Source organism: Geotrypetes seraphini, chromosome 2, assembly GCF_902459505.1.
Source record: "Geotrypetes seraphini chromosome 2, aGeoSer1.1, whole genome shotgun sequence".
In the NCBI taxonomy this organism is placed as follows: domain Eukaryota; kingdom Metazoa; phylum Chordata; class Amphibia; order Gymnophiona; family Dermophiidae; genus Geotrypetes; species Geotrypetes seraphini.
Window position 1 is genome coordinate 313,248,485 of NC_047085.1, and position 26,627 is coordinate 313,275,111.

Below are 26,627 nucleotides of genomic sequence, written 5' to 3' on the forward strand. Positions count from 1 at the left end.
CTGGTGCCTAACTCATTCCATGCCCACACTCTGCCCTTAACCATACCTACTTTTGGGGTTGGTGCCTCAATGTAGATGCCTACATCACACCTACTGAATTAGATGCCTACCAGCAAATTAATTTTTTTCAAATGTTTTTTTTTAAATCGGTTCCCTGGATCACATGATGTAGAACATTATGAGGGGGCACGCCACTATAGCAGTATCCCCTCATTCATAGTGTCCTGCACAACCACACAAGTCATACACCCCATAAGCTAGTCTGTAGTAGAGCCTTACTGGAATTGAGAATATACAGCCAGAACTTAATAGCTGAGCCAAGAGAAAAACCAAACCAAAAACCCTTTACCCCCTTCCAAACTCCACCCATTTCTCCTGTGCCCTGTTCCTACTGCTGCCATGTTATTTCTTTGAGACAATACATACAATGAGCCCACTTTGTCCAACACCATTGTCTTCTATAAGATGTAACAAAGGAAGCACTTATTTTTTGTGGCTTCCTGTTTACTGGAGGATCCAATTTAAATGTGTAAATGTAAATTTCAAAATCCTATATGGTATTTTCTCCTTTGGTTCCTGTCTCATTTAATTCACAAGAAATCTCTAATTCTAGGAGCTCTCAGAAATATAAACTTGGCTTTCCCACTGTTAAAGGAATAAAAACTATGGCCAATTTTTGTCGATCATTTTCTTTTATATTTGTAAAAGTTTGGAATGACCTTCATTCTATAATTAGAGTTCTCTCTCATCTACCCACTTTTCATAAAGTACTGAAGACATATATATTTCAGAAATTTACTAATGATCCTTCTTTTACAAATAGTCAATCATAAAAGATAAAATTCTGGCCTAAAAGATATACCCCCTCTTTTACGAAAATGTGAACTGCTAAATGGCCCGCACTGCTCCCAACATTCATAGGAACTCAATGAGCGTCAGGAGCAGTGCGGGCTATTCAGTGCGGCTCCCCGCACTAGATACTGCTATTGCAATTTCATAAAAGGAGGCCATAGTTTCTGTTCTAATCTCCTGTATAATTTTATTAATATTTTGTTAACCGAGTCGAGCCCTCCTGTTGGGATGAATTGGTATAAAAAAAAATCAAAAATTAGATTAGAGATGATGCTACTTTTTATTCCCTTTCAACTTTTTCGTATCATAGGAAAAAAAGCTTACGAAGAAAACTGGAACCTTTTTATTCTAATTGTATAGCCCTCGATGGAAGCTTTTTACCAAACTTTTCAAACCACCCTCATATTGGGGGTGCTCAGGCATCCACTGACCTAGTGCCTATGGCTGGCAGTCTTGTATATCTTGCTGGGATTCATAAGTACTCTATAATCAGAGCTTATTCAATGTATCCAAGATGTCCAAGGGCCACTGAGGAGAGAAATCATCATCTCTAACATGCATCAGTTAAAATCTGTAGATGTTGGAGACATGCTCTTGTTAAGACATGAAATTTCCTATTTTCATGTCAATTATAACACAATAAAAGAAAATTTCATTTTTGTTTTAATTAATAAAATCCCAACATCATCCCAATACATAAAACAACAAAATATATGATCCCTAAGCTGTCCTCCTATCCCTATACTCCCCAACCCAACACCCCTCAAGACCTCTCCTGCAACTTATCCCTTCCATAACTTTGAAAATGGAACATTTGGTTGAGGTGGAGCACATGCTTTCTTTTTATAGAATTTAATTTTAAGACTCCGCATGACTGACAATCAATACTTAGCAACCTGAGTGCACAACAGGAACAAGCATCTACTATAATAAAACGCTAAGCGCGCATGTACACTCTTACCTACGTGTTCCGTTTTCCGTGATCTGTAGGTCCCTGGCCAGCAGGAGTGCGCATGCGCGCGTAGCTGTGGCAGTGGCCGATTGATGGAAGCAGGAAACACGCCGCGACTCCCCCCTCCCGCCCTCACTCATCCACCGCCAGAGAAACTTCGCTAGGGCTGGCCGCAGTTGACCGTGAGCAGGCAGGTGCTGGCAGTGTTCACATGCACCAAATTGGTCCTCGAGGGCAGGAAGATGGGAGACGGGCCTTAATGGCCTTTCGCAAGCATGCCGGTGTGGGCGGCAAACCAGTTCCAGCTCAATCGCTGCAGCAAGAACAACCTGCCTGAGAGTGTTTGGAGGAGGCAAGGTGGTGAGGTGTTTGGAGGAGGAAAGATGGTGAGAGGGAGAGAGATTCAGTGAGGGGACAGATGGGGGAGGGAGAGAGATGGACATGAAAGAGGTGCTGCTGGACAGGGGGGAAGTTAAAAGGAAGGGAGAAAGTCTACTGCTGGACAGGGGGAGCAGGGAAGGGATGCTGCTGGACAGGGCAGGAAGTAAAAGGAAGGAAAAAGGGCTGCTGCTGGACAGGGGGGAGCAAGGAAGAGGTGCTGCTGGATAGGGGGGAGGTAAAACGAAGGGAGAAGGACTTCTGCTGGACAGGGGTAGCAGGGAAGGGGTGCTGCTGGACAGAGTGGAGGTAAAAGGAAGGGAGAAGCACTGTTGCTGGACAGGCAAGGGGTGGTGGTGGACAGCCGAGGAAAGAGAGAGACAGAAAAAAAGAAAGATAAAAAGACAAAAAGCGGCCAAAGAGAGAGAGAGAGAGAAAGAAAGAAAGACAGACACACATATCTATTCTAGCACCCGTTAATGTAACGGGCTAAAAGACTAGTATAATTATAATTGAGAAAAATGAAGTACCTTGCTTAAGAGACATATGGAATTCTTAGCAAAACATGGATTAGAACTCTCAAATCCCAGCAATTTAATTTCCTTGCTAATTTCTTAACTCTGTCCCAAGATCACCACCTTTATTGAATACGAGTAAAGAGAGAGTTTGTGTTCTTTGTCTATCTGCTTATCCCAAGGAAACCAGAAAATGTCAACCTATACTGTACAGCAGTGTTTTTCAACTTTTTTTGGGCAAAGGCACACTTGTTTCATGAAAAAAATCACGAGGCACACCACCATTAGAAAATGTTAAAAAATTTAACTCTGTGCCTATATTGACTATATATAAAGTAATTCTCTTGAATAGGAATCAAATAAACACAAAGAAAGTATTTTATAATTACTTTATTATGAAATATTAAGTAAACAGAATAGTGAAAAATTATAAAATACTTTATTCAGTGCGAAACCTGGGCCTGTTTGGCTGAACACAAAGCTGATATTCTGGCTGGAATCGAAGAAAGACACACACGTAGCTCTTCGTCAACAGCCGTTCCCTTCACCGCCCCGTCACCGTCACCGCCATCCCTTTCACCGCCCCTGCCATCCCATTCACCGCCCCGTCACCGTCCCCGCTGCATCCATATAAGCTTTAGTACTGTAATATTTAGCTTATTCCTTTCTTATAAATCAAAGTTCCTGCTGCTGAACTAGAGAAAGAGATGTTCAGCTGGCAGGGCTTTGTTTATAAATTTTTATCAACACAACTAATATACTATTTTATCCTAAAGCAAAAAATAAATAAATAAATATAATTTTTTTTTCTACCTTTGTTGTCTGGTTTCTGCTTTCCACATCTTCTCATTCAATTCCTTCCATCCACTGTGTGTCTTCTCTCTACGTCTTCCATTTGCTGTTACTTTCCTCTCCCTTCACCCTCCCCCCAATTGGTCTAGCACCCATCTTCTTCCCTCCGCTCCCCCATAGTCTGGCATCTGTCTTCTTCCCACTCTGTCTTCCACATTTCCCTTCGGGGTCTGTTCCTCTCCACCCTCCTTCAATGTCTGTCCTATTCCTTTCCACCACCACCCTTCCCTCCCTCCTTTACCATCTGTTCCTTTCTACTACCCTTCAGCTCCTCTCACGTGGCTTATCTATCTACCTTCCTCCCTCTTATTTTCATGGCACGTTACAATGTAATTTGTGCAAGCCACTGGAGCCTGCGAGCTCGGTCCCTGTCCCATCCCCACAAACCATCTCGCTTCTGTGCTCCTATTTTCTCCATTTCTAATATCTCCCCTATGTATCTGTCATTGCCCCCCCCTGTGTCCATATACCATCCCCATGGCATGTCCCCTTTATGTCTCTGTCCCTATGCCCCATGCACATAATTTCCCCTCTTTCTGTTACCTTCCTGTGTCCAGATTTCCCCTATCTTCCTCTTCCATACCAGTGTGTCTCTTCTTTTCAACCCCATCTAGCTTTTTTCCCTCTTTCTTCCCCCCCCCCTGCTTCTAGCATCTGGCTCACCTGCCTGTCCTTCCCTTTCTTTCCTGCTGTGGGTTTTTCTTTCCGTCTTCATCCCCTTGGCCCAGAATCCTTTTCCCTTTCACTCCCTCCTTCCAATTTGAGCCAGGAACACGAGCGATCGCACGGTCCCCGCAGCCACCACTCGCCTGCCCAATCGATCCTACTGTTTAGCCAGCTCTCTCCCTTCACCTCACCTTAGTTTGTAGGTTTTGTTTTTCTGCGACATGCACGCTTTCCCAAAGAGCCGCGCACGCGCGGCTGCTCAGTGTTCAATCTTCTGCTCTGCTGCAACTTCCTGTTTCCGGTTGCGTCAGAGCAGAAGATCGAAACTGAACAGCAGCGGGGACCGGGGGAGTCTCATGGGAGCGCGTGCGGGACCCGGCCTGAGGCCTAATCAGTGTCTGCACCGTACGGCACACCAGGCAGCATCTGTACAGTACACTACTTTTTAGGTGAAGTCTGATACAGAAATCTTAAAAATTCTTCTGTGGTATCTTATTAGATTACTCTGACATGGCCTTTTCATCTGACATTTCTAAGATAAATAACACATTTGATGCAAACTTCATATAAAATTAGAGACGTACATGCCACTCAGAATTTTGATCTAGCATTTTCATGCATGCACTCAAACAGCAGAAATATAAATAAATGCTTCTTTCTTTTCCTTCCAAAATGCAATTTTTGCTTACACTCTGCAGGTGATGATGAAGCCTTTTGATGAAGTTTGGGACACTGCTGGGTGCAAAGATTTTGGTAGTAAATAGGTAGCATTTACTGCTGTGCTATATGAGGCTTAAATATTGGCACTCTTAATCCATGCTTTCTCCCTTCAGAACACTTACAAATTCCATATCTTTCTTTCCCTACAATAGGTACTGAAGTCCCAGTTAAGCCTCACAGCTATAGCTTTGACATTTCTTTAAACAAAATTTGCCCCCCAAATCCTTATTTAAAATATAAACAACCACAAAGACAAAGAAAATGACTCAAGTAATTATCTCACCATTTTTGTACGAGCATGAACAAGAAAAGCATCATTTAAACCAGTAAGGCACAAGAAAACTACAAGCTATATGATAGAAGGTAAGTATGGCTGTGGTGCAGTGGTTAAAGCTACAGCCTCAGCACCCTGAGGTTGTGAGTTCAAACCCACGCTGTTCTTTGTGATTCTGGGCAAGTCACTTAATCCCCCTTTGCCCCAGGTACATTAGTTAGATTGTGAGCCAACCGGGACAGACAGGGAAACATGCTTGAGAAACCTGAATAAATTCATGTAAACCGTTCTGAGCTCCCCTGGAAGAATAAATAAATATATATATAGATAAGAACATAAGAAGTTGCCTCCACTGGGTCAGACCAGAGGGTCATTGCGCCCAGCGGTCCGCTCCCGCAGCGGCCTATCAGGTCTATGACCTGTGAAGTGGTTCCTGACCATTTCTATAACCTACCTCGGCTTCTATCTGTACCCCTCAATCCCCTTATCCTTTAGGAAACTATCTAAACCTTCCTTGAACCCCCGTACTGTGCTCTGGCCTATCACAACCTCTGGAAGTGCGTTCCTTGTGTCCACCACCCTCTGGGTAAAAAAGAACTTCCTAGCATTTGTTCTAAACCTGTCCCCTTTCAATTTCTCCGAGTGACCCCTAGTACTTGTGGTTCCCCACAGTCTGAAGAATCTGTCCCTGTCTACTTTCTCTATGCCCTTCAGGATTTTGAAGGTTTCTATCATGTCTCCTCTAAGTCTCCTCTTCTCTAGGGAGAACAGCCCCAGCATTTTCAACCTATCAGCATATGAAAAGTTTTCCATACCTTTTATCAGTTTAGTCGCTCTTCTCTGGACCCCCTCAAGTACTGCCATGTCCTTCTTGAGGTATGGCGACCAGTATTGGACACAGTACTCCAGGTGCGGGCGCACCATTGCATGATACAGCGGCATGATGACTTCCTTCGTCCTAGTTGTGATACCCTTTTTAATGATACCCAACATTCTGTTCACTTTCTTTGAGGCTATCGCACACTGTGCCGATGCTTTCAATATTGTGTCCACCATCACCCCCAGGTCTCTTTCAAGGTTGCTCAACCCTAGCAATGATCCCCCCATTTTGTAGCTGAACATTGGGTTCTTTTTCCCTACATGCATGACCTTGCATTTCTCTATGTTAAAACTCATTTGCCACCTTTTTGCCCACTCTTCCAGTCTTGTTAGGTCCCTTTGTAGGTCTTCACAGTCTTCCGTGGTTCTAACCCTGCCGCAGAGTTTGGTGTCATCAGCAAATTTAATAACCTCACATTTCGTCCCCGTCTCCAGGTCGTTAATAAATATATTGAACAGGAGTGGTCCCAGCCCCGATCCCTGTGGAACTCCGCTTGTGACCCATTGCCAGTCTGAGTAATAATGGCCCTTTACTCCAACCCTCTGTTTCTTGCCTGCCAGCCAGTGTTTGATCCATCGGTAGACATCCCCTTGCACTCCGTGGTTCCACAGCTTCTTGAGTAGTCGTTCGTGAAGTACCTTGTCAAAGGCTTTTTGGAAGTCAAGGTAAATGATATCTATGGATTCCCCTTTATCCATCTGGCTGTTTATTCCCTCAAAGATAGATAGATAGATAGTTTCAAGTTTATTTAAAATATTTGATTTAATCACAAAATCCAAATCCAATGCGATTTATATTTAGTTAAAAATTAGGTTAAAATAAAAATTTTTTAAAAACAAACAAAAAAACCCCCAAGACAATAAGTACTAATTCTAGTAAATTAATGCATCTGAGAAAGGGAGACGGGGAAAAAGAAAGGGGCTTAAATACAATTCAAAAACAAATAAAAAAGGATAGGTAATGAAACAAGAGGTTGGGGAACGTTACCCACTTAATTTTTACTTGGCAGTATTCCTAGTCCAATGTAAAATCATAAAATTTAAATGATTCAGTTAAAAGCGTCCTTAAAAGCAAACTTTTTAGGAGACTTTTAAACTTACTAAGTAATTTTTCTTCTCTTATGTTAATCGGGAGCGAATTCTAAATTTGAGGGGCTGTAACAGAAAATCACATCCCTCCTTGAATAAATGAATTTTAACAAGGGGACTACTAGCAAAGATTTTTCTTCAGATCTTAAGGATTTTGTAGGAATATATGGTATTAGAAATCTTTATAAGAATTCAGGGGCTTTGTTTATTAATATTTTATGTGTGAGTAATATATATATATATATATTCTTGGAATGCAATAATCTCAGGAATTTCCTCAGCTCTTGGATTATTGATTCTAGAACAACATACCACATGACACTGAACAAGAGTTACTGTTGTATACTGAAGAAAAAATAATAGTGGCATCAACCCAATCATAATACCAGCTGCTGGTAAAGATATAGGGCTCCTTTTACTAGGGTGCGCTAGCATTTTTAGCGCACGCACAAAATTACTGCACGCTACAACGCCAGCTCAATGCTGGCATTAAGGTCTAGCGTGCGCTATTCTGAGCGTTAAGGCCCTAACGCTCCTTAGTAAAAGGAGCCCATAGTTTAGGTGAAGATCAGTGCTGTTAGAATGACCAGAAAGCAATCAATAAAGCCCTTTCCATGACAGTTCAACAAGTTCATATTTTCTAACAATACAGCCTTGAATACTGCTATCATCCAAATGTCTGGTTTGGTGTGGTTCACAGTAGAAAGAGAACAGCACATTACTAGGATGAATTTACAATATTATTAATCATCCTCTCAACATAAACAGAAAAGCCAGAAAATAGAAAACAGCCAGCCAGAAAAGCTTTCAATTTTCTCCTAAATACTAGGTTATTAGTCTCTGGCCAAAGACTAATAGGTACGGCATTCCAAATTTGTGAGGCCCAGTAAGTTAAAGTTTGAGAATGTACCTTTTTATACTTATATTAAAGATGGGAATTGAAAAATGTAAATATGAATATATCTTGCATAAGAGTTTCTTTTTGAAAACTGGAATAGAGAGGACATATAATCCAGCACCATGCCATACAGACTTCAGAATACAAATGTACAAAGTTTAAACAAAATTTGAGATTTAATAGGTAACCAATGGGGTTCTATCAAAGGGGAAGTCATTCTTTTGAATTTATGCTTTCTATAGATCAGATGTGCCACAGTGTTTTAAATGGTTTGCAGTCTTTTCAGAACTGTTTTTGAACAGCCTACATAGACTAAATTAGAATAATCAAGCTATTAAGATGATTGTACTGATATTGTAAATTAAAAATATTTTTGAATTTGACACAGAATTCTCATTTTGAAAAGTGTTTTCTTAATCAAAGAGTTGATCTGGGGCTCGGTAGTTAATTCTGAGTCTAATATCACTCCTATTATTTTCAGCTTACATTACAACTGAAGGGTATCAGAGTCTAGTATAAGATATATAATAGAGAAGCAGAAGACCTAACCCATAAATACTTGACCTTATCTCTATTTAATTTCAGTTTTTTCTTTGCTGACCAGGTCTCTAATTGTTGTAGACAGCAGATAATACCTCTAGAACTGGTAATAATAATGTAATATCATCTGTGTACAAAAATAAATATATCTTTTGGAAAGCATAATTCTCCCACTATAGCCAACAAGATGTTAAAAAAATTTAATATAGTGGAGCTCCAAAGATATAGATTTATGGTTACTGATTGTAGCTTTGTGGTTTCTACTGTTTTAGAGAGGGTCATTGCAAACTATGGGCCCCTTTTACAAAGCCGCAGTAGCAAGTCCTGCACAGCAAATGAGACGCAGCCCATAGGAACTGAATGGGCAGCATTGTATTTGCCGCTACTGTGGCTTTGTAAAAGGAGCCCAATGAGTGGATGTGGCCCTACCTCATCCATTGAGAGCACTAGGGGGCGTGTCTCCAGCTCAGTTTCAGCTAGCCACCTGAGGTGTTCGGTTTTCATAAACTCTTTTCCATGATATACATATCAAACTTTTTTTATAATCTATAAAAATTGCAAAGTAGAAGAGATGCACAAAGAGAAAATACATAAATCTATATTAGATCTGAATTTTATTGCAAAGCATTGGGATACGCAGAGTTGCATTTACCAGCATTACATCATAGCACTGCCTAGCAGCACTGGGGCAATGTTTAAAGGATCTATCTGGGTAGTACAGATTTAGAGGACACCGTAGGGCAGGGATAGAGGCATACTGGGGACACAGTTACATTTTAAATGGATAGTGCTAATAGATGGCCTAAAGGCAGTGGCATAGTAAGGGGGTGTGGAGGGAGAGGCGGTCCGCCCCAGGCGTGGTCGTGCTCTGGGCACTGGCGCCCCTTCCTTTCCCCCGTACCTTTTTAACTTCGGTGCAAGCAGTCACCGACTTGCTGCCCACGTTGGTTTTGGCGGTCTCTCTGACATCACTTCTGGGACCCGCGCCTTGAAATGACATCGGAGAGAGCACCAAAGCCAATGTGGGCAGCAAGTTGGTGGCTGCTTGCACCGAACTTAAAAAGGGACGGGGAAGGGGCGCGCACGCAGCAGCGGGGAGCGGGGGGGGGGAAAGAGAGCGGGACAGGGGCACCTCCGCCCCAGGCATCACTCACTCTCGCTACACTACTGCCTAAAGTTAACCAGTAGTTTATCTGGTTAATGCTAGAGGGGTAGTAATAATGTACATTAAGAGAATAACACAAGGTTTTTTCTATTGTGAGGGCAATGCTACAAAGAGGAACTTAATTGAAACTTATTTATAAAGGAAAGCAGGCACCTGTTTTCTCTTAGAGAATATTAATGTAACTGGGTATAGAGGCCTTTGTTTAGGAGTGAGATCTTGCTATGCATGCGCCTGGATTCCAGAGATACATTTAAAAAAAAAAAATTAAAAATTATTTATAGCCCGCCTATCCACAAATCTAAGTAGGGAACAATAAAAACATACATAATCATAATAAAAGGTATGACAAATAAGTAGCAGCAAAGGACAACAAAAAACAACTCCCTCTCACACTGTCGCCTGGCTAGCGCCAAAAAAGCACTCGAATAACACAGTTTTCACCCCCTTCCTAAAATGCCAGAGAATATTTGATTGGCGCACCGTCAAAGGTAAGGCATTCCACAGTGCCGGGCCTTGCACAGAGAACATGGATTTGCGATTCCCCATAAGCCTCACGGCTGCTAATGAAGGAATTTCAAGTTTCAAACTGTCCGAAGACCGTAGCTCACGAGTAGGACATTTGACGGGCAATTATGCTGAAGCACCTTAAACATCACACAGAGGACCTTAAATTCGACCCGCATACCAACAGGTAGCCAATGAAGCTCTCGAAGTATCGGAGTAATGTGACTGAATTTTGAAGCATGTACAATGAGGCGTACGGCGGCATTTTATGCCAACTGCAATGCACGCAAGACATATTTAAGCAAATCAAAATAAATGGTGGAGATGTTATTATTACCGTGATGACAGTCTGAAAATTATTATCAGAAAGGTAATCACGCAATCTCCGGAATAGGCGCAACTTGAAAAACACGCCTAATATTATTGCCTTGATTTGGGCCTTGAAAGACAAAGTCGAATCAAACACAATTTCCAGATACCTACACTGACTTCTCACTGGAACAACCTCGCCTGCAAGAGAAATCTCAGATGGACATGCTACCAAGTTCTACCCGCGACCAATATATAACACTTCGGTCTTAGCGATGTTTAACTTTAATTGATTTTGAAACATCCAGTCCTGAATAACGTATGTGTGCCCTATCTAGACTCCACTCATTTATATTCCCACTTGCAAACCTTGCACATAGTTGCAGAACTGAGTATAATTGGGGAAATGGCTTTTATGAGTCTTTATGCCAGGATTCTGCTCATTTACATGCATATTTGGTGCCTAAATGTTGATGCCCACTTTATAACATTATCCCCAAAATGCATGTTAAATTGGAAAAGAATACATTACCTTGCCCGCTGGGGAGAATCAACTGCCTGCTTTCTTTTAAAAACAAGCAGAGGGACCAGCCACCACTATCGGGAGCCCATCAACCCGATCCTGCCGGGTGTCTGAGCTCCCCCCCTCCCCCCCGCAGTCCGCTGGGGAGAATCAACTGCCTGCTTTCTTTTAAAAACATATTTCCAAGCAATGGGTTCAGGGTGAATATATCAAACAAGGAGAAACCAGAAAAGGTATTGGATATAGTAAAGCAACTGGTTTCAATAATAAATGAGTCAATGAAATGTAGCCCTACTCCCAAATTCCCCCAAAATTAAAAAGCAATCCCCCAAATCTCCCCAATATTAGAAGTCAAGACCCCCAACATCTAGAACCTACTGGAAGTTTCTCTGGTGTCTAGAACGTGGGCAGAAGTATTCCTCAGTTGCTCTTGCCCCACTGGGTGGTAGGATTCAGAATGGTCCTGCACCCTTATTTGGTAGCTTGACCTCTGGTGATACTATGAGACTACCAATAGGGGTCAAACAATGCCATTTTAAAGTTGGGCATCTGACAGCAGAAGCAATTGAGATTGCTCCTGTCTTACCCTCACTCCACAAAAATTCCCCAAGGAGAATATAACAAATCTCGTAAAACTGCTCCTTGATTCCAAATACTAACAGTGACCTGAAAACTAATAACTAATCTAACATGCAAAGAGAGATAAGTTCAGTAACATGGCAGTACAAACTGCTCAGACAGCACTATTTATAGAATAAGCTCTTAATAGCAATAGCAAACGTTACACAATAAATCTCTCTCATGTATTTTTTTTAAGAATGATAATTATGTACTTCTATAAAAATTTCTTCAGTGTCTCTGTGTCAAAAATTGATACCCACCAGACACCATGTGAAACCCTCAGTAGGTCTGGGGAGGGAATGAGGGGGTGAAGTCTGTTTTGGAGGTGGGGTGCTTCACAGGACTCTATGATAGGTGATCTGTTTGGGGTAATTTGTTTGGATTGGGTTGGGACTTGGAGGTACCATCAGGGGTTGGTCCCTGTTCCACCCCCCCCCCCCCGGTCCCTTTTAAAGATAATGGAGCCCACTATTTTTGTGTTATTGGAGCAAGGAACACATGATGTTTCTAGCTGCAGCAATGCAAAATTAAATTTATTGTGTGAGCAGGTTAGCGACTCCACTGGTAAATTTCACTGTAGTAAATGATCAGTTTCCCATGGGAGTCACTAATCTATGGTAAATTTTGCTGCCATAATTTACCACACCTTATTATGTACACTTCTCAAGTGGACGCCTCAATTGAATATCTTAGTTAAAAGATAATCAGATACTGACCTCTCTGTGCCTTGTCATATTGTATGTGAAGAAAACAATGTAGGTCCTGCTCCTGTTTATGGTGTTATGTTAGTAGATCTGTGCTAAGTCATGTTTGTCTTAATATTAATTCCCCCATTTATTTTAATATACAACGCTTTGAATACTATGTGTGGAGGGGCATAATAAAAAAAAACGTCCAAGTCCCTTTTGGCCTAAGGCCCTAAACGTTGAAAATATAAGGAGGAAAAAATGTCCATTCTAAAAAAAAAAACGTCCTCCGAACCCCCAATCGGCCCGCCGAACACCCCCCCCCCCACCCGCAAGACACCCCCCGCCATCTCTCCTGCCATTGTGGTTGCGGTGGGGGGTGGGTAGGTTGCCGGGCCACTGAGCTGATCACGGCAGCCGCCATCAGCTCAGCGGCCTCTTTTTCAGCACTTACACCTGTTTTGACTTGGTCTAAGTCAAAACATATAAGTGCCGACTAGGCAACCTGCCTAAAGTTTTGGTTACACCTGCTGTACGCCTATGTCTAGGTCGGCCCACCTCCAGCCCTTTCCCCACCTCTAAAAACGCCTCTTTTCGCTCTTTGCGTTTAGAGGCAGGGGAAAGGCCTAAGCTGGTTTTAGATACGTCTAAAACCAGCTTTGATTATGGGTACTTGGACGATCAGGCTTTTTGATCGACCAAGTACCCATTTAGGCCACTTTTTAGACTTTTTTTTTAAATTATGAGCCCCTTAGTGTTTAATCAAAATTTTAATAAACTTTGAAACTATGAATTATCCTGGGATGCATAAACTAGTCAAGTCTGAGCAAATGTGCTGTGTTCCTCTTTTGTAACCACTTTGCAATTCCATGCAGTTGCATCTGCTATATATCACATTATTTACTTAAAATGCCCACCATTATGTCCCTTGTTTCTCTGTTTACCCACTGTCTCCTTGATTTCTAAACCTCAAACATGTTTATAAAGGCAAAAATGTAATCCTTTGCATGAATACATTGAGTATAGATGGTTTTCTTCAATGTATATTAACAAAATAAAACAATTGCCATCCATTTAAATTTACACCACCACCACATTCACATCTGCTAGTATCTGTCTGTTGGGACTTGCCATGCCTTATATTATCATTTGCCGAGAGCTATACTCTTCCTATTCAGTCCCAAGTCAACTCTTTTCTGCATTTATGTAATACTCACTCCCTCATGCGTTTCACCTTGATCTCAGCCATGGTGTCATTCATGGTTCTCAATCCCTGAGGCATTGCTGGAGCCACTATAGTGACATTCTTAGTGCCTGCAAATCAATGCAGAGAGACACAGCCTTATTCACCTTTCATTCATCAGAATTGCAGCAAATAAACAGAAGGGCAGCCAGAGAACAAAAGCAATTCACCTGTTGAGCACACATTAAATGAGCGTTGAAAGAATGACTTGATCAGAATATTAAGCAAATTTTCAGCTTTAAAAGACTTGATTTCTAGCAATACTCTTTCAGAAAGAAATGGCACATATATGGTAATAAAACAAGATTCCATATTTAATTGAAAATACGCAGGAGATTCTGATAAATCTATTTAAGTGGAATATTCAAAACTTTTCTGAAAGACATTTAACCAGATAGGTTTATTGTTTATTGAGAGCTTCTATACTGCTACTAATGACTGGGGAGTCAATTCAGAGCAATCTACATCAGCCTCTGCAAAGATGCTACAATACATGAGCTTCTGTAGAGATGTTACCATACAGAGTTACATAGAGCTACATGGGCTCTATACTGAAATACATGGATTTCTGTGGTAGTGTTACAATACAGAGTTATTAATACCAACATGATTATGCCATAGTCTATCATCCTACTTATGTTACTGGCACATTGATCATCCTATTTATATGCACATGTTTATACCAAATCAAGCGTCCTACATGTAATACTAAGTTTACTATTGCAGCTAAATACTCTACTGAAACAAGAGAGTTGATCCTAATTCCTCTACAAAAGGAAAATAAACCAAATCAAGAGACTTGTGGAGAGTTGATGTCCAAGATAAAGGCTTTATTAAAACAACTTGATGATCCACATGAAAGTGTTTAGGACCTAATGTACTGAGAACAATTGGACCCAACACGGTCCATGTGTCGAAACATGGACCTTGTTGGGTCCAATTGTTCTCTCACAAAAATTGGACATCAATTATAAATACAATAATAATTTATATATTGATGCTACTTTAAGACCAGTATGTAATACAAAAAATGCAAGGCACTTATCTTAGTGCAAGTCAGGTAATGCTGTACCCCACGGAACCCATTTCACCAATTATCTCGGCTTCCTCGGGGGATTTTTAAGAGCTGCAACAAAGAATAAGTGTAATCAAAACCATACAAAATGGTGTCCACAAATTATAAAAACGGTATCCACAAGCTGTAACAAATACATTAGTCTATAGATTAAGATATTTTTTGCAGACAAGGAAGTGGTCATAGATCTTATGGTTGTAAACTCACATTCCACTTGGTCTCCTCCTATTCCGATCAATCCAATTGTGAATGCGTTCAAAGTGTGTGTTAAAAGACATTGTTGAGTGGGACTCTAAGAGCAACATATATCAGAATAATTTAACGATTGAACGAGATGCTATCAACAGCTTGAAGAACGATCAGTCTTTAACAATTAAGAAAGCTGATAAAGGGGGAGCTATTGTGGTTCTTAACAAAACTGAATATCATACAGAGATCTGTCAACAACTTAATGTGAGTGAGACATATGAGAGATTGGCGTTGAACCCTACTGGCAGACTACAAAGGGTAATCAAGAGAATATCTGATGATGGACTCTCAGCTGTTTTTCTCATGTCAAAAGATCACAGAGTTTTGAATAAACAGTGGTCAACAACCCCGGTCCTGTACACACTGCCGAAGATCAACAAAGACACTAAAAATCCCCATGGCAGACCGATCATGTCTTCAAGAGATTCACTCTTGGAGCCTCTCTCAATATTTTTAGATCAGTTCTTGAGAAATGAGGTTATTAAAATCAAGTCATATATTTGTGACACCACTGATGTGATCAAAAAACTAGCCGAAATTGATGATAAAGATTTTCCATTCATACTGGCTTCTTTTGATATTGTTTCACTCTACACATCTATTTCACAAGATGAAGAGCTGAAGGTGATCGAAGAGGTTTGGGATTTCAGAGATAGACCCCCACACCATTCCCACCAGTTTTTTTTTACTTTCGTTAGCACGGTTCACTATGAAAGAAAATTTTTTCATGCATAATGGCACCTATTACAGGCAGAGGTCGGGAGTTGCAATGGGTATGACAGTCACACCATCCATTGCTAACTTATTTATTGCCATTTTGAAACAAGCTGACTATACCATTCTCCATTTATTGACAAGATCTTTAAATGGTATCGGTTCATCGATGACGTTTTGGTCCTTTGCAAAGGAACCACAGATTAACTCTCAAAGATTTTGAACCGGTTAAACACTTGTAATGAGTGTTTGAAGTTCACCATGAATTATTCCAGCACAACGATCGCTTTTCTTGATTTAAAGATCATTCAAGATGCTGACCACTTCGAAACAGATCTACATATCAAACCAACCGACAGAACACTTTTCTTGAGTACAAGAATTGTCATCCACGTAATTTAAGGGACAATCTTCCTTTCTCTCAATTCTTACGTCTAAAAAGAAATTGTTCCACTTTGCACAAATTCAAATATCAAGCAAAAATTATTTTTTCAAAATTGATCAATAGAGGATATGCTTCAATAGTGCTGCGCCGTGCTTTCAAAAGAGCCAAGTATTGCAACAGAGATCTATTGTTAGATTACACCCTAAAACAGTTGCCACTCCTAAAGAATCCATACAAACCTGTGTTATGAGGTTCACATCACAAGGTGGTGTTCCAGCTAAAATTTTGAAGAATTGGAAAATTATGCAAACTAATCTATTGTTCAAAAACGTGTCTCTGAGGATAGCATTTTCACATGAGAGAAACCTTAAGGATATCCTCAGTCCAGCTGTATATGAGATGGGCACACTGATCAACAGTAAGCTTTTCCCTTGTGGTTTTTACAGGTGTGGGTCTTGCAATATTTGTTCATTGGCTCAACAGGGTAAAGAATTCATCAATCCTGCTGATGATAAAAAAATATGCCATCAGACATTTTTTGACATGTAAATTGGATTACATTGTATATGTAATTATTTGCCCTTGTCCTAAACTCTATGTGGGGAAATCTATTCGTCCTTTTAAAAACTAGGATGAGCGAGCATAAGTCCAACTTGAAACTAAGGAAACTCAATGCTCCGCTTGTAGAATACTGCATTGATTTCAACCACACATTTAATTAACTCAAATGTCTATGCATTGACAAACAAATTCAGCACATGAGAGGTGGTGATCGCTGAAGAATGTTAGACTTATTCTTTGTTGCAGTTCTTAAAAATCCCCTGAGGAAGCCGAGATAATTGGCAAAACGGGTCTTGTCGGGCTACAGCATTACCTGATTTGCACTAAGATACGTGCCTTGCCTTATTGTATTTGACCAGATTTTTGTGAGAGGTGCTTAGACCGATGAAAGAAACCCTGTCCCTGCATTAGCTATTTGGGAATTATTATTCTTCATTAGCACAGGCATCTAAGGTCTTGCCCTCTCTTCTAACATAAGTTGTATTTGAAAAACCTATTTTTCATTTTGTTCCCAATATTTGAGGCTTTTTGCCATTTGTACATTATTAGTTTTGCACTACTTGTAGTCTATTTTGCCCACAACTCAGTCAAACACACAAACAATAGGTGAGAAATATGAATACCCTTTGTGAGGGTAATTCTACTATAATAAAACATTGTTCAATGTTTAAAACCTATTTTACACACAGAAAAGTACTTTATAAAATTGAGTGATAACATGTACATCTAAAAAGCTCATATATGCACAAAAATTATGTGTCTACTTTCATGCACTCTCCCCCAGATTCTATATATGGAGCCCAAATTTGCGTACTCAAATCTGCGTGCACTGCTAAGATGCATGTACAATTTAATTGGTTAATGAGCTCTTAACTGTCAATAATTGAGTGCCAACAACCAATTACTGATGTTACTTGGCACTAATTAAAATTTGCACAGGTATCTGGCTGCATGCTATTCTATAAGACAAGGCACCTAACTCCTCAAAGGGGGTGTGGCCATGGATGAGGAATGGGCGTGTCAGGGGCATTCCAAAAGGTTATGCGCATAGTTATAGAATACTGGGTAAGTGTGCTTTATGTCATTTTTTGGACATCTCTATGTTTTGAAAATGAGCCCCATGTTGGTACTGTGTAACCAATTAATGTACAGCGTTATAACATGAAAAATTATTAGAGATTGGATAAGAAGACAAAGAAAGGAAACATCAAAGAAAGAACATGCAAAATAGATCTGTCTCATTACAAAGAAGGACTTTTCACAACAGCAGAGATATGTTCAATAAATTTCAAATGAAAATCAATGATTATCCTCAAAATTTTAATGCAGTGTGTAAGTGGAATTTGTACATTATTAATCACAGACAGAAAGGGCTGTGGAAAGAGGAAAATAGTAGTTATGGATGGGTTCAATTTCAATTTATTATATGCTAATCAATTAGTAACAAATGTAAGCTTATTAGAGATTGTACTAATCACCTCTGCGGTATGATTTTCAATTGAGAAAAGTAACCGAACATCATCAGTATATATGAAAATTTTAACTTCTAGGGTCTGTAGAAGTGTCAGAGGTGTTAGAAAAATATTAAACAATGGGCCCCAGGATTGAGCCCTGAGGTTCACCACATATAAGATCATATGTTTTAGAGAAGGCAGCAGATCAGACCTGAAATGATCTCTACTTGAGATAAGGTTGCCACAACACCAAAATAGTTCAAGTGATCAATTTCATGATCCACTAGATCAAAGCAGCACTGAGATCTAAAGAAATGAGCAATACTTCCTATGCAATGTATAAAGTCAGTGATCCCCAGTACAGCATGCACTGCTGAAAACCCCTGACAAAACCCAGTTTGTGAAGGATGCAAAGCATTTGTCTTCTCGAGATACAATTCCAGTTGGTTTGCAGAAATTTTCTCAATAATTTTAGATACATATGCAGGTTGAGAAACTGGGCGATAGTTTAGTGGATCTGCCAAGATGACTTTAGGCTCTTTAACATAGGGATATACAAAGGGTAACCGGATTTTAGTTAAATAAAATCCGGACCCATAGCCCCGCCACGTGGACATCCTAGTTCTGCCCAATTATACCCACAATGCACCCCAGCCCTGCATGCAGCTCCACCCCCTCAATCTGTTCTCATCGGTCGGGAGGGCATCCCTGCATGCACGGATGCAACACAATGATGTCACATGCGTGTATGCATGATATCACCATGGCCTTCCGACATGGTCCCAAAGAAGCAGCTTTTCAAAACCCAAAGAGCTAGGTTTTGAAAAGCCGTCCAGACACCCAGATATGTCCTCTAAAAAGAGGATCTGTCCAGGTAAATCCGGACGTCTGGTAACCCTAGATATACAGTAGCTGAAATCACAGCAAAAATGCAGCTGCATACATTTACAAGATACTTGCTAAAACATGACATCCAGGCCTGCCTTACCATTAGGTAAACTGGGTGGTTGCCTAGGGTGGAATGTCTGGGGAAAAGGAGGGGGCCGCAAAGAGTAACTACAGTCAAAACATAATAGATTCTGACAGACATATATTACATTCAGAGAATAATCAGCCTATAAGAACATAGGAGCTGCCATACAGGAAGAGACCGCAGGTCCCTCAAACTCAGCATCCTGTTTCCAACAGTGGCTAGCCCAGATCACAAGTATCTGAAAAACATATTTTATGCTGCTTATCTTAGGAATACACAGTGGATTTCCCCAAATCCGTCCTAATGGCTTAAGGAGTTTTCTTTTAGGAAATTATCCAAACCTTTTCTAAGCCCTGCTAAGCTAACTGCTTTCACCACATTCTCTGGCAACAAATTCCAAAGGTTAATTACATGTTGAGAGAAGAAATATTTTATCTGGTTTGTTTTAAATCTACTATTTAGTAGCTTCATCTCATGCCACCTAGTCACATCAACCCATTCCACACCACTAAGTATTTTATAGACCTCTATGATATCTCCCCTGAGCCATCTCTTCTCCAAGATGAAGGGTCCTAGCTGCTTTTGCTTTCCCTCAAAGGGAAGTCTCTCATCACTTTTATCATTTTTGTCACCCTTCTCTGCACCTTTTCTAATTCTGCTATATCTTTTTTGAGATACGGCGACCAGAATTGCACACAGCATTCGAGGTGTGGCCGCACCATAGAAACATGATGACAGATAAAGGCCAAATGGCCCATCTAGTCTGCCCATCCACAGTAACCATTATCTCTTTCTCTCTCCGAGAGATCCCACATGCCTATCCCAGGCCCTCTTGAATTCAGACACAGTCTCTGTTTCCACCACCTCTTCCGGGAGATTGTTCCACGCATCTACCACCCTTTCTGTAAAAAAGTATTTTCTTAGATTACTCCGGAGCCTGTCACCTCTTAACTTCATCCTATGCCCTCTCATTGCAGTTTCCTTTCAAATGAAAGAGACTCGACTCAGGCACATTTATATTACGTAGGTATTTAAATGACTCTATCATATCTCCCCTCTCCCGCCTTTCCTCCAAAGTATACAGATTGAGATCTTTAAGTCTGTCACCATACGCCTTATCACGAAGACCAGACACCAGTTTAGTAGCCTTCTTCTGGACCGACTCCATCCTTTTTATATCTTTTTGAAGGTGCGGCCTCCAGAATTGTACATAATATTCTAAATGAGGTCTTACCAGAGTCTTATATAGAGGCATCAATGCCTACTGGCCATACCTCTTCCTATGCAACCTAGCATACTTCTAGCTTTTGCCGTCACCTTTTCAATCTTAAGATCATCACATACAATCACACCCAAGTCCCGCTCTTCCGTCGTGCACATAAGTGATACAAGGGCATTATAACATTCTCATCTTTCCATTCCTTTCCTGAAAATTCGTAACACTCTATTTGCTTTCTTAGCACACTTTGCACACTGAGCAGAGGTGGCTAAGAAAGCAAAAAGAGTGTTAGGAAATATCAGGAAAGGAATGGAAAACATAGATGAAAATGTTATTATGCCTTTGTATTAGTGCTGCCCGATTCACCAGTTTACTTCAGTGAATCAATTCGAATCGATTCATTTTCTTAAGAAATCAAACTCACTGATTTAGTGAGTGCTGAGCCTCCTGACAAACACCAGGTTTCCTAAAGCAGCAGCGTGGTGAACAGGCTTCTCTTGGCCTGTCCTGCCGGGGCCTTCCCTCTCCCTTGTCACTGATGACATCACTGATGATGCAGGGAGGGAAGTCCTGGTGGGGCAGGCCATGAGCAGCCTGTTCAGAGCGCTGCCTCTGCCAGATGGCCTCCACCACTGCTGCTGCTGCTTTAGGAGGCCTGAAAGTATGTCAGGTGTTACAGTGGGGGTGGGGTCGATCTGGAAGTGCTACACAGGGGGATAAGAGGTATGGAAGGCTGCTGCACAGGGAGAAGGGAGGGAGGAATGGAAAGCTGCTGCACAGGGGGATAAAAGGAATGGCAATTTTGAGCCAATCAGGGCCTTCAGCCCCTCCCAATGCATCCCATGTTGCATTGGGAGGGGGAAGCCCCATCATTTGCAGCACGCGGCCCTAAAGACAGGAGGGAGTCCTCTTGCCATTTGCTCTTCCAAAGGTACGGGTGGTTCCGGGGATATGGGAGGGGGGCCAAGGAGTAACTCTCAAACAAATTAACAAAATTCGGATCTTAGGTGTCATCCTTGATGAAAACTTAACTTATCATGATCACATTAGTTATGTAGTCAAAGCCTCTTTTTACAGACTACGTCAAATCCGTTCTATTTCAAAATTTCTCTGTGCCAAATCTTTAAATATACTAATTCATTCATTAATTATTGCAAAAATCGATTATTGTAATGCTTTATTCAAAGGAATGGCCCAAAAAGAAATCAGAAAATTACAGATCATACAAAATACATCTATTAAATTAATTACTGGGGCCAAAAAATTTGACCATGTATCCCCTTTATTACAAAAAGCACATTGGCTCCCAGTGGGACATCGAATTTTATACAAGCTATCTTTACTCACCTTTAAATCTTTATCATCCAAAACTCCATCATTCATTTATAAAGTTCTAATTCCATACACTTCTCAAAAAACTTTACGATCTAATCAGCAACTTTTATTAGTTATCCCCTCTCTCAAAATCATAAATACCAGAAGACAGTATATTTTCTCAGTCACAGCACCGCAAACATGGAATTCTCTCCCACTTTATTTAAGGGAGGAGAAAAACCTCGACAAATTCAAAAGCCAACTTAAGAGTTTTCTTTTTATAGACGCTTTTAATCCTTAATTGAATTACCAATTCCTCTTTACAACTCTCTTTCACTTCAGTCAGCTATATATATATTTTGTTTTCCCATCCATTCTGTGTATTTACCCTTATTGATCCCTCCTTTCCTATTATAAATTGTATTTCTTCCCCCTCTTTCCCAATGTTTCCTGTCCAAATTTGTCTAGTTTGTTTTAAATTGATTTTTAGATTTTATTATATTATTGTTAATTTTTATTATGTATTTTCTGTAAATGTAAATCGCTTAGTAGTTACGATAGGCGATTAATCAAATATTGAATTAAACTTGAAACTTGAAACTTGCCCAGGAATGTAGGGGGTATGTGGGGAGGGTGGAGATGTCAGGGCATATCAGGGAAGGTCCAGGATGTCGGAAGGATGTGGGGGATGTCAAGCAGGAGGTCCGGGATGTTGGGAGGATATCGGGAGGATGTGGTGGGTGTCAGATCATGAATTCCAATTATGTGTCTATACAGAATCATTCTGGGATGGATGATACTGGAGTAATCATGTTGAGGCCATTTATTAAAATCTGGTAGGGGGCCTAGGAGCCTGAAAGATAATTAGATGGAGGGACAATGGTGCAAGGCTGAAGGTTTGCCTAGAGTGCCTAGTGCTCTTGCACTGGCCCTGCCAACATCATCATTTTTTATCAAAAGTCTGCATCCTAAAATGGCTCCTAAACGGGCAAGAATAACACAAACTGCTGTCATCTACAACTAATCCTTTTTTTGTTTAAAAGAGCTTTTATGAGTTTTCAGGCTAGGAAGTAATATCTCACTATTGTTTTCCTTTCATCATTTTTTAACTTATGTCATTCATCACGATCTTGTACAATAAAAACAAAAAACTGGCCAGACATTGGTGTATTTTAACATAAAATTATTGATCTTTTTCATTTTATAACTTCATTGTTGCTACAATCTTGTCTGCAGAAAGATAATAACAGCAGCTTCCATGAAGAACTGTTTAAGGCAGTTCCGTTTGAGGCAGTTCATCCTCAACAGTGACAAAGGGAATAACTGCAGTTTTTGTAATTCCAGTAATTCATCAGGGTTTGCTAGAGACCAATCTTGTGTCATCGCATAAAAATGGTTCTGGAATTTCATATCAGTCTATTAAGAATGACAACCATTTTGGAGATTCAGGGTTATTCAAACTACAAACATTATTTATTAAAGATTCTGAATCTATATTGGCATCTTTGTTTTCTTCTCTCTTCAATTTACTCTCATTTCCATGCAACAAGGACAAAGAGTTTGGTATTTTATAATTTGCTATATGAATGCTAGGGTCACTGAAATCTTGTTAGTACAAAAGATGGAAAGATTTCCCTGTAAGATACACATATAATTGTTCTGCTGGCTTTTCAGAGATTTAGAGCTCTGTTCCTTCCAGGATCTTGTTCAAATCCTGAAACAGAAGAAAACTATATATCTTCTCCAGCTTGCTAAGTATGCAATATTGATTTTATTTTTGAGTGTGTTTAAAGGCAAGGGATAAACAATGATTACAAAAATCTTTATCATATTACAGCCAAGGAGAGGGGTTTTTTAAAGCCATTTACCTGGGCAGCTTAGTTTAGTATTAGGTATCCTGTCAGGAGTAATGAGAATTTTAGAGTTGTTTACAGTTAATCAATAATAAAAACAAACATAACATTATATTTTCGGCATGTACAGGACATTTCAGGCTTACTACATGGAATCTCAGACAAAAGAAGCAAAACAAGAACAAGTTGGATTTACCAAAAATATTTATGACCATTGTTATTAAAACCTTCCACACAGCAGGGTACAATTGGGAAGAAAAATATCTGTTAGCCCTCTGGGGTCCAAGCGTCGCCATAAACCTAGGCAAATAAAAAGGGTTTCCAACCCTGGTTTGAATTTAATCGACAATATTTCTGTGCAAAGCTATGCAGGGAAACAGTTCCAAAGGTAAGGAGCCAGTGCAAAAAAAAACAAAAAGGAGTTTGACGTGTTGCTTCAAGGTCAGTGTGAGTTACTGATGGAAAATGGCATAAATTCAAGTTTTGAGACCTTGTCAGTCTACTAGATTTAATGGAGATCGTATGACTTGCAAGATGAGGAGATGTCCCAGAAAAGAAGGTTCTTTGAGCCAAGACAACCCTATAGCTAATTGGGAGCTAATTTTCAGTGACTAGAAGGGGAGGGGAGCGACATGATCATATTTCCAAGCTGAATGTAATAGTTTGACTGCCTTGTGGATGTTTTGCAACTTCCTAAGAGTAGATTGCTTAACACCATTATGAAGGGCATTCCCATAATCCAAGTGAAACTACCACTGGGGTACATAGATGCCATTTTAAACCTTGCCAGCTAGAGGGATGGGAGCAGAAGAGGACAGTTCATGCCGTCCCACTAAACTACCAGGGAAAACCCTGAGTGAATCCTGGAGACAGCTGGGAATGGGTGAGGATTGGGGTATAATATGAGGCAGAGGAGGGCTTTGGTCAGGGCTGGGGTTTTGATGCTGGAGGTTTGGGAACAAATGACCTGGCAAACAACTTCTCACTTGTAGCGCAGAAAGCCTTTTGGGAGCCAGGGGAGGGCTTAAAAACTTTTGTAAGGACTGTAGCTTTATCAGAAGTACTCCCTACATATGGAAAGGGAGAGGAAAGAGTTAAAAACACAGAGGACTTCAATAGGTGGCTCATAACCTGGTGTCATCAAGAAGGCTCTAAGTCAGGGGTGTCAAACTCGGGCCCATGGGCCAAATTTGGCCTGTGCAGTAATTAGATTTGGCCCTCTGTTCCTTCTCTATCTCCATCCTGGCTTCCCGGTCTCACCTTCAAAGCAGCCTGCAGAGGATCGCTGGTCGGCTGTAGTGAACTTAGCAGGCTGCCATTGACCTCCACAGCACATTCCCTCTGCTGCGGTCCCATATGTCAGTGGAGAGGCGGGACCGAGGAAGAGGGAATGTGCTGCAGAGGCCGACGGCAGCCTGCTAGATTCACTACAGCACCGGCAATCCTCCACAGGCTGCTTTGAAGGTGAGACCAGGAAGTCGGAGGATGCTAAAAAGAAGGCAGCCCCTTGTATAAAGAAGGTGGAAAACATGCAGGCCCTGATGTAGAAGTACACGGAGGAAGGGAAGGAGGGGTCCAAACAGACGTACATATGCCAGATGGGGTGGGGGAGAGGGGAAGAAATAATGGGTCTAAAAATAGAGGAAAGGGAGAGAGATGGTAGACAATGGGAAACTACAGTGAGTCTGACTTTGGTACTGGGAAAGATAGTAGAGGCACTGATAAAGGATTGCATCATTGATCACCTTGATGGACACAATCTGATGCGGATCATCCAGATGGCTTCAGCAAAGGAAGATCTTGCTTGACAAACTAACTGTACTTCTTCGAAGGAGTAAACAGGCAGATAGACAAGGGTGACATCATATATCTAGATTTTCAGAAGGCGTTCGACAAGGTTCTGTATGAACGTCTACTTGGAAAAATTGCGAGCCATGGAATCGAGGGTGATATACTTATGTGGATTAAAAACTAGTTGGCAGATAGGAAACAGAGAGTGGGGGTAAATAGGTTCGGTGCTTGGGCCCCTTCTCTTCAACATATTTATAAACGACCTAGAAATTGGCACGATGAGTGAGGTGATTAAATTTGCGGATGATACAAAATTATTCAGAGTAGTGAGGACACAGAAGGATTGCGCTGTACATGAAAAAGGGCATAGTACTACTCGAAAGGGTCCAGAGAAGAGCGACAAAAATGGTTAAGGCGCTGGAGGAGTTTCTGTACAATGAGAGGCTAGAGAAACTGGGCCTCTTCTCCCTTGAAAAGAGGAGACTGAGAGGGGACATGATCGAAAAATTCAAAATATTGAAGGGAATTGACTTAGTAGTGGAAGAGAGATTGTTCACCCTCTCCAAGGTGAAAAGAATGAGAAGGCACTCTCTAAAGTTAAAAGGGGATAGATTCCGTACAAATATAAGGAAGTTCTTCTTCACCCAGAGAGTGGTAGAAATCTGGAACGCTCTTCCGGAGGCTGTTATAGGGGAAAGCACCCTCCAGGGATTCAAGAAAGGGTTAGATAAGTTCCTGCTGAACCAGAATGTACGCAAGTAAGGCTATACTCAAATAGAACACTGGTCTTTGAACTAAGGGCTGCCGCGCGAGCAGACTGCTGGGCACGATGGACCACTGTTCTGACCCAGCAGTGGCAATACTTATGTTCTAATGGGATGGAGGGAGGAAAGGCACAGAAAGGGAGAGAAGTTGGACATAAGGGATGGTGTGGAGGGGGTAGAGATACTAGATAGGAGAGTAGTTGGGAAGAGAAAGGGAGAGATGGTGGACCCTGGGGTGGTGGGGAAGGAGGGCGAGACGTTGGATGAAAGGGTAGTTGAGAAAAGGAGAGATGGTGGATCTGGGGATGGTGGGGTCCATCGCTACAGCTGCAGGGATGGAGATTAAAAAAAAGGAAAGATGCCAGACCTCTGGGGGAGGGAAGGGAAGGACAGAGATGGAAGATGGATGGTTAGCATGGAGAAAGAAGAAAATGACAAATGGGAAGGAGACCTTGGCAAGCGAGTTATCAGAAGACAAACAGAGCTTGGGACCAACATGATTTGAATAATGACCAGACAACAAAAGGTAGAAAAAATAATTTTGTTTTGTAATTACAATATGGCTGATTTGAAATGTGTATCCTGCTAGAGCTGGTGTTAGACAGCAAG

The 26,627-nt window shown here is 41.0% G+C and overlaps 1 protein-coding gene across 11 annotated transcripts in view; it reads right to left on the reverse strand.

Annotated features, from left to right (window-relative positions):
• Positions 1-26,627, reverse strand: part of NEK11 (NIMA related kinase 11) — a 539,441-nt gene that overhangs the window by 207,444 nt on the left and 305,370 nt on the right. For 8 of the 11 annotated variants that reach the window (XR_004538011.1, XM_033930006.1, XM_033930009.1 and 5 more), the window contains one exon: positions 13,641-13,737. Coding sequence is in view for 9 of the 11 variants with exons in the window: in XM_033930006.1 (XP_033785897.1) it covers positions 13,641-13,737 (97 nt within the window). In the remaining 2 variants the exon portion in view is untranslated. Of the gene's footprint in view, positions 1-13,640; positions 13,738-14,665; positions 14,793-26,627 lie in introns of those variants that run through there. The other 3 variants (XR_004538012.1, XM_033930014.1, XM_033930015.1) reach the window with 2 other exon arrangements.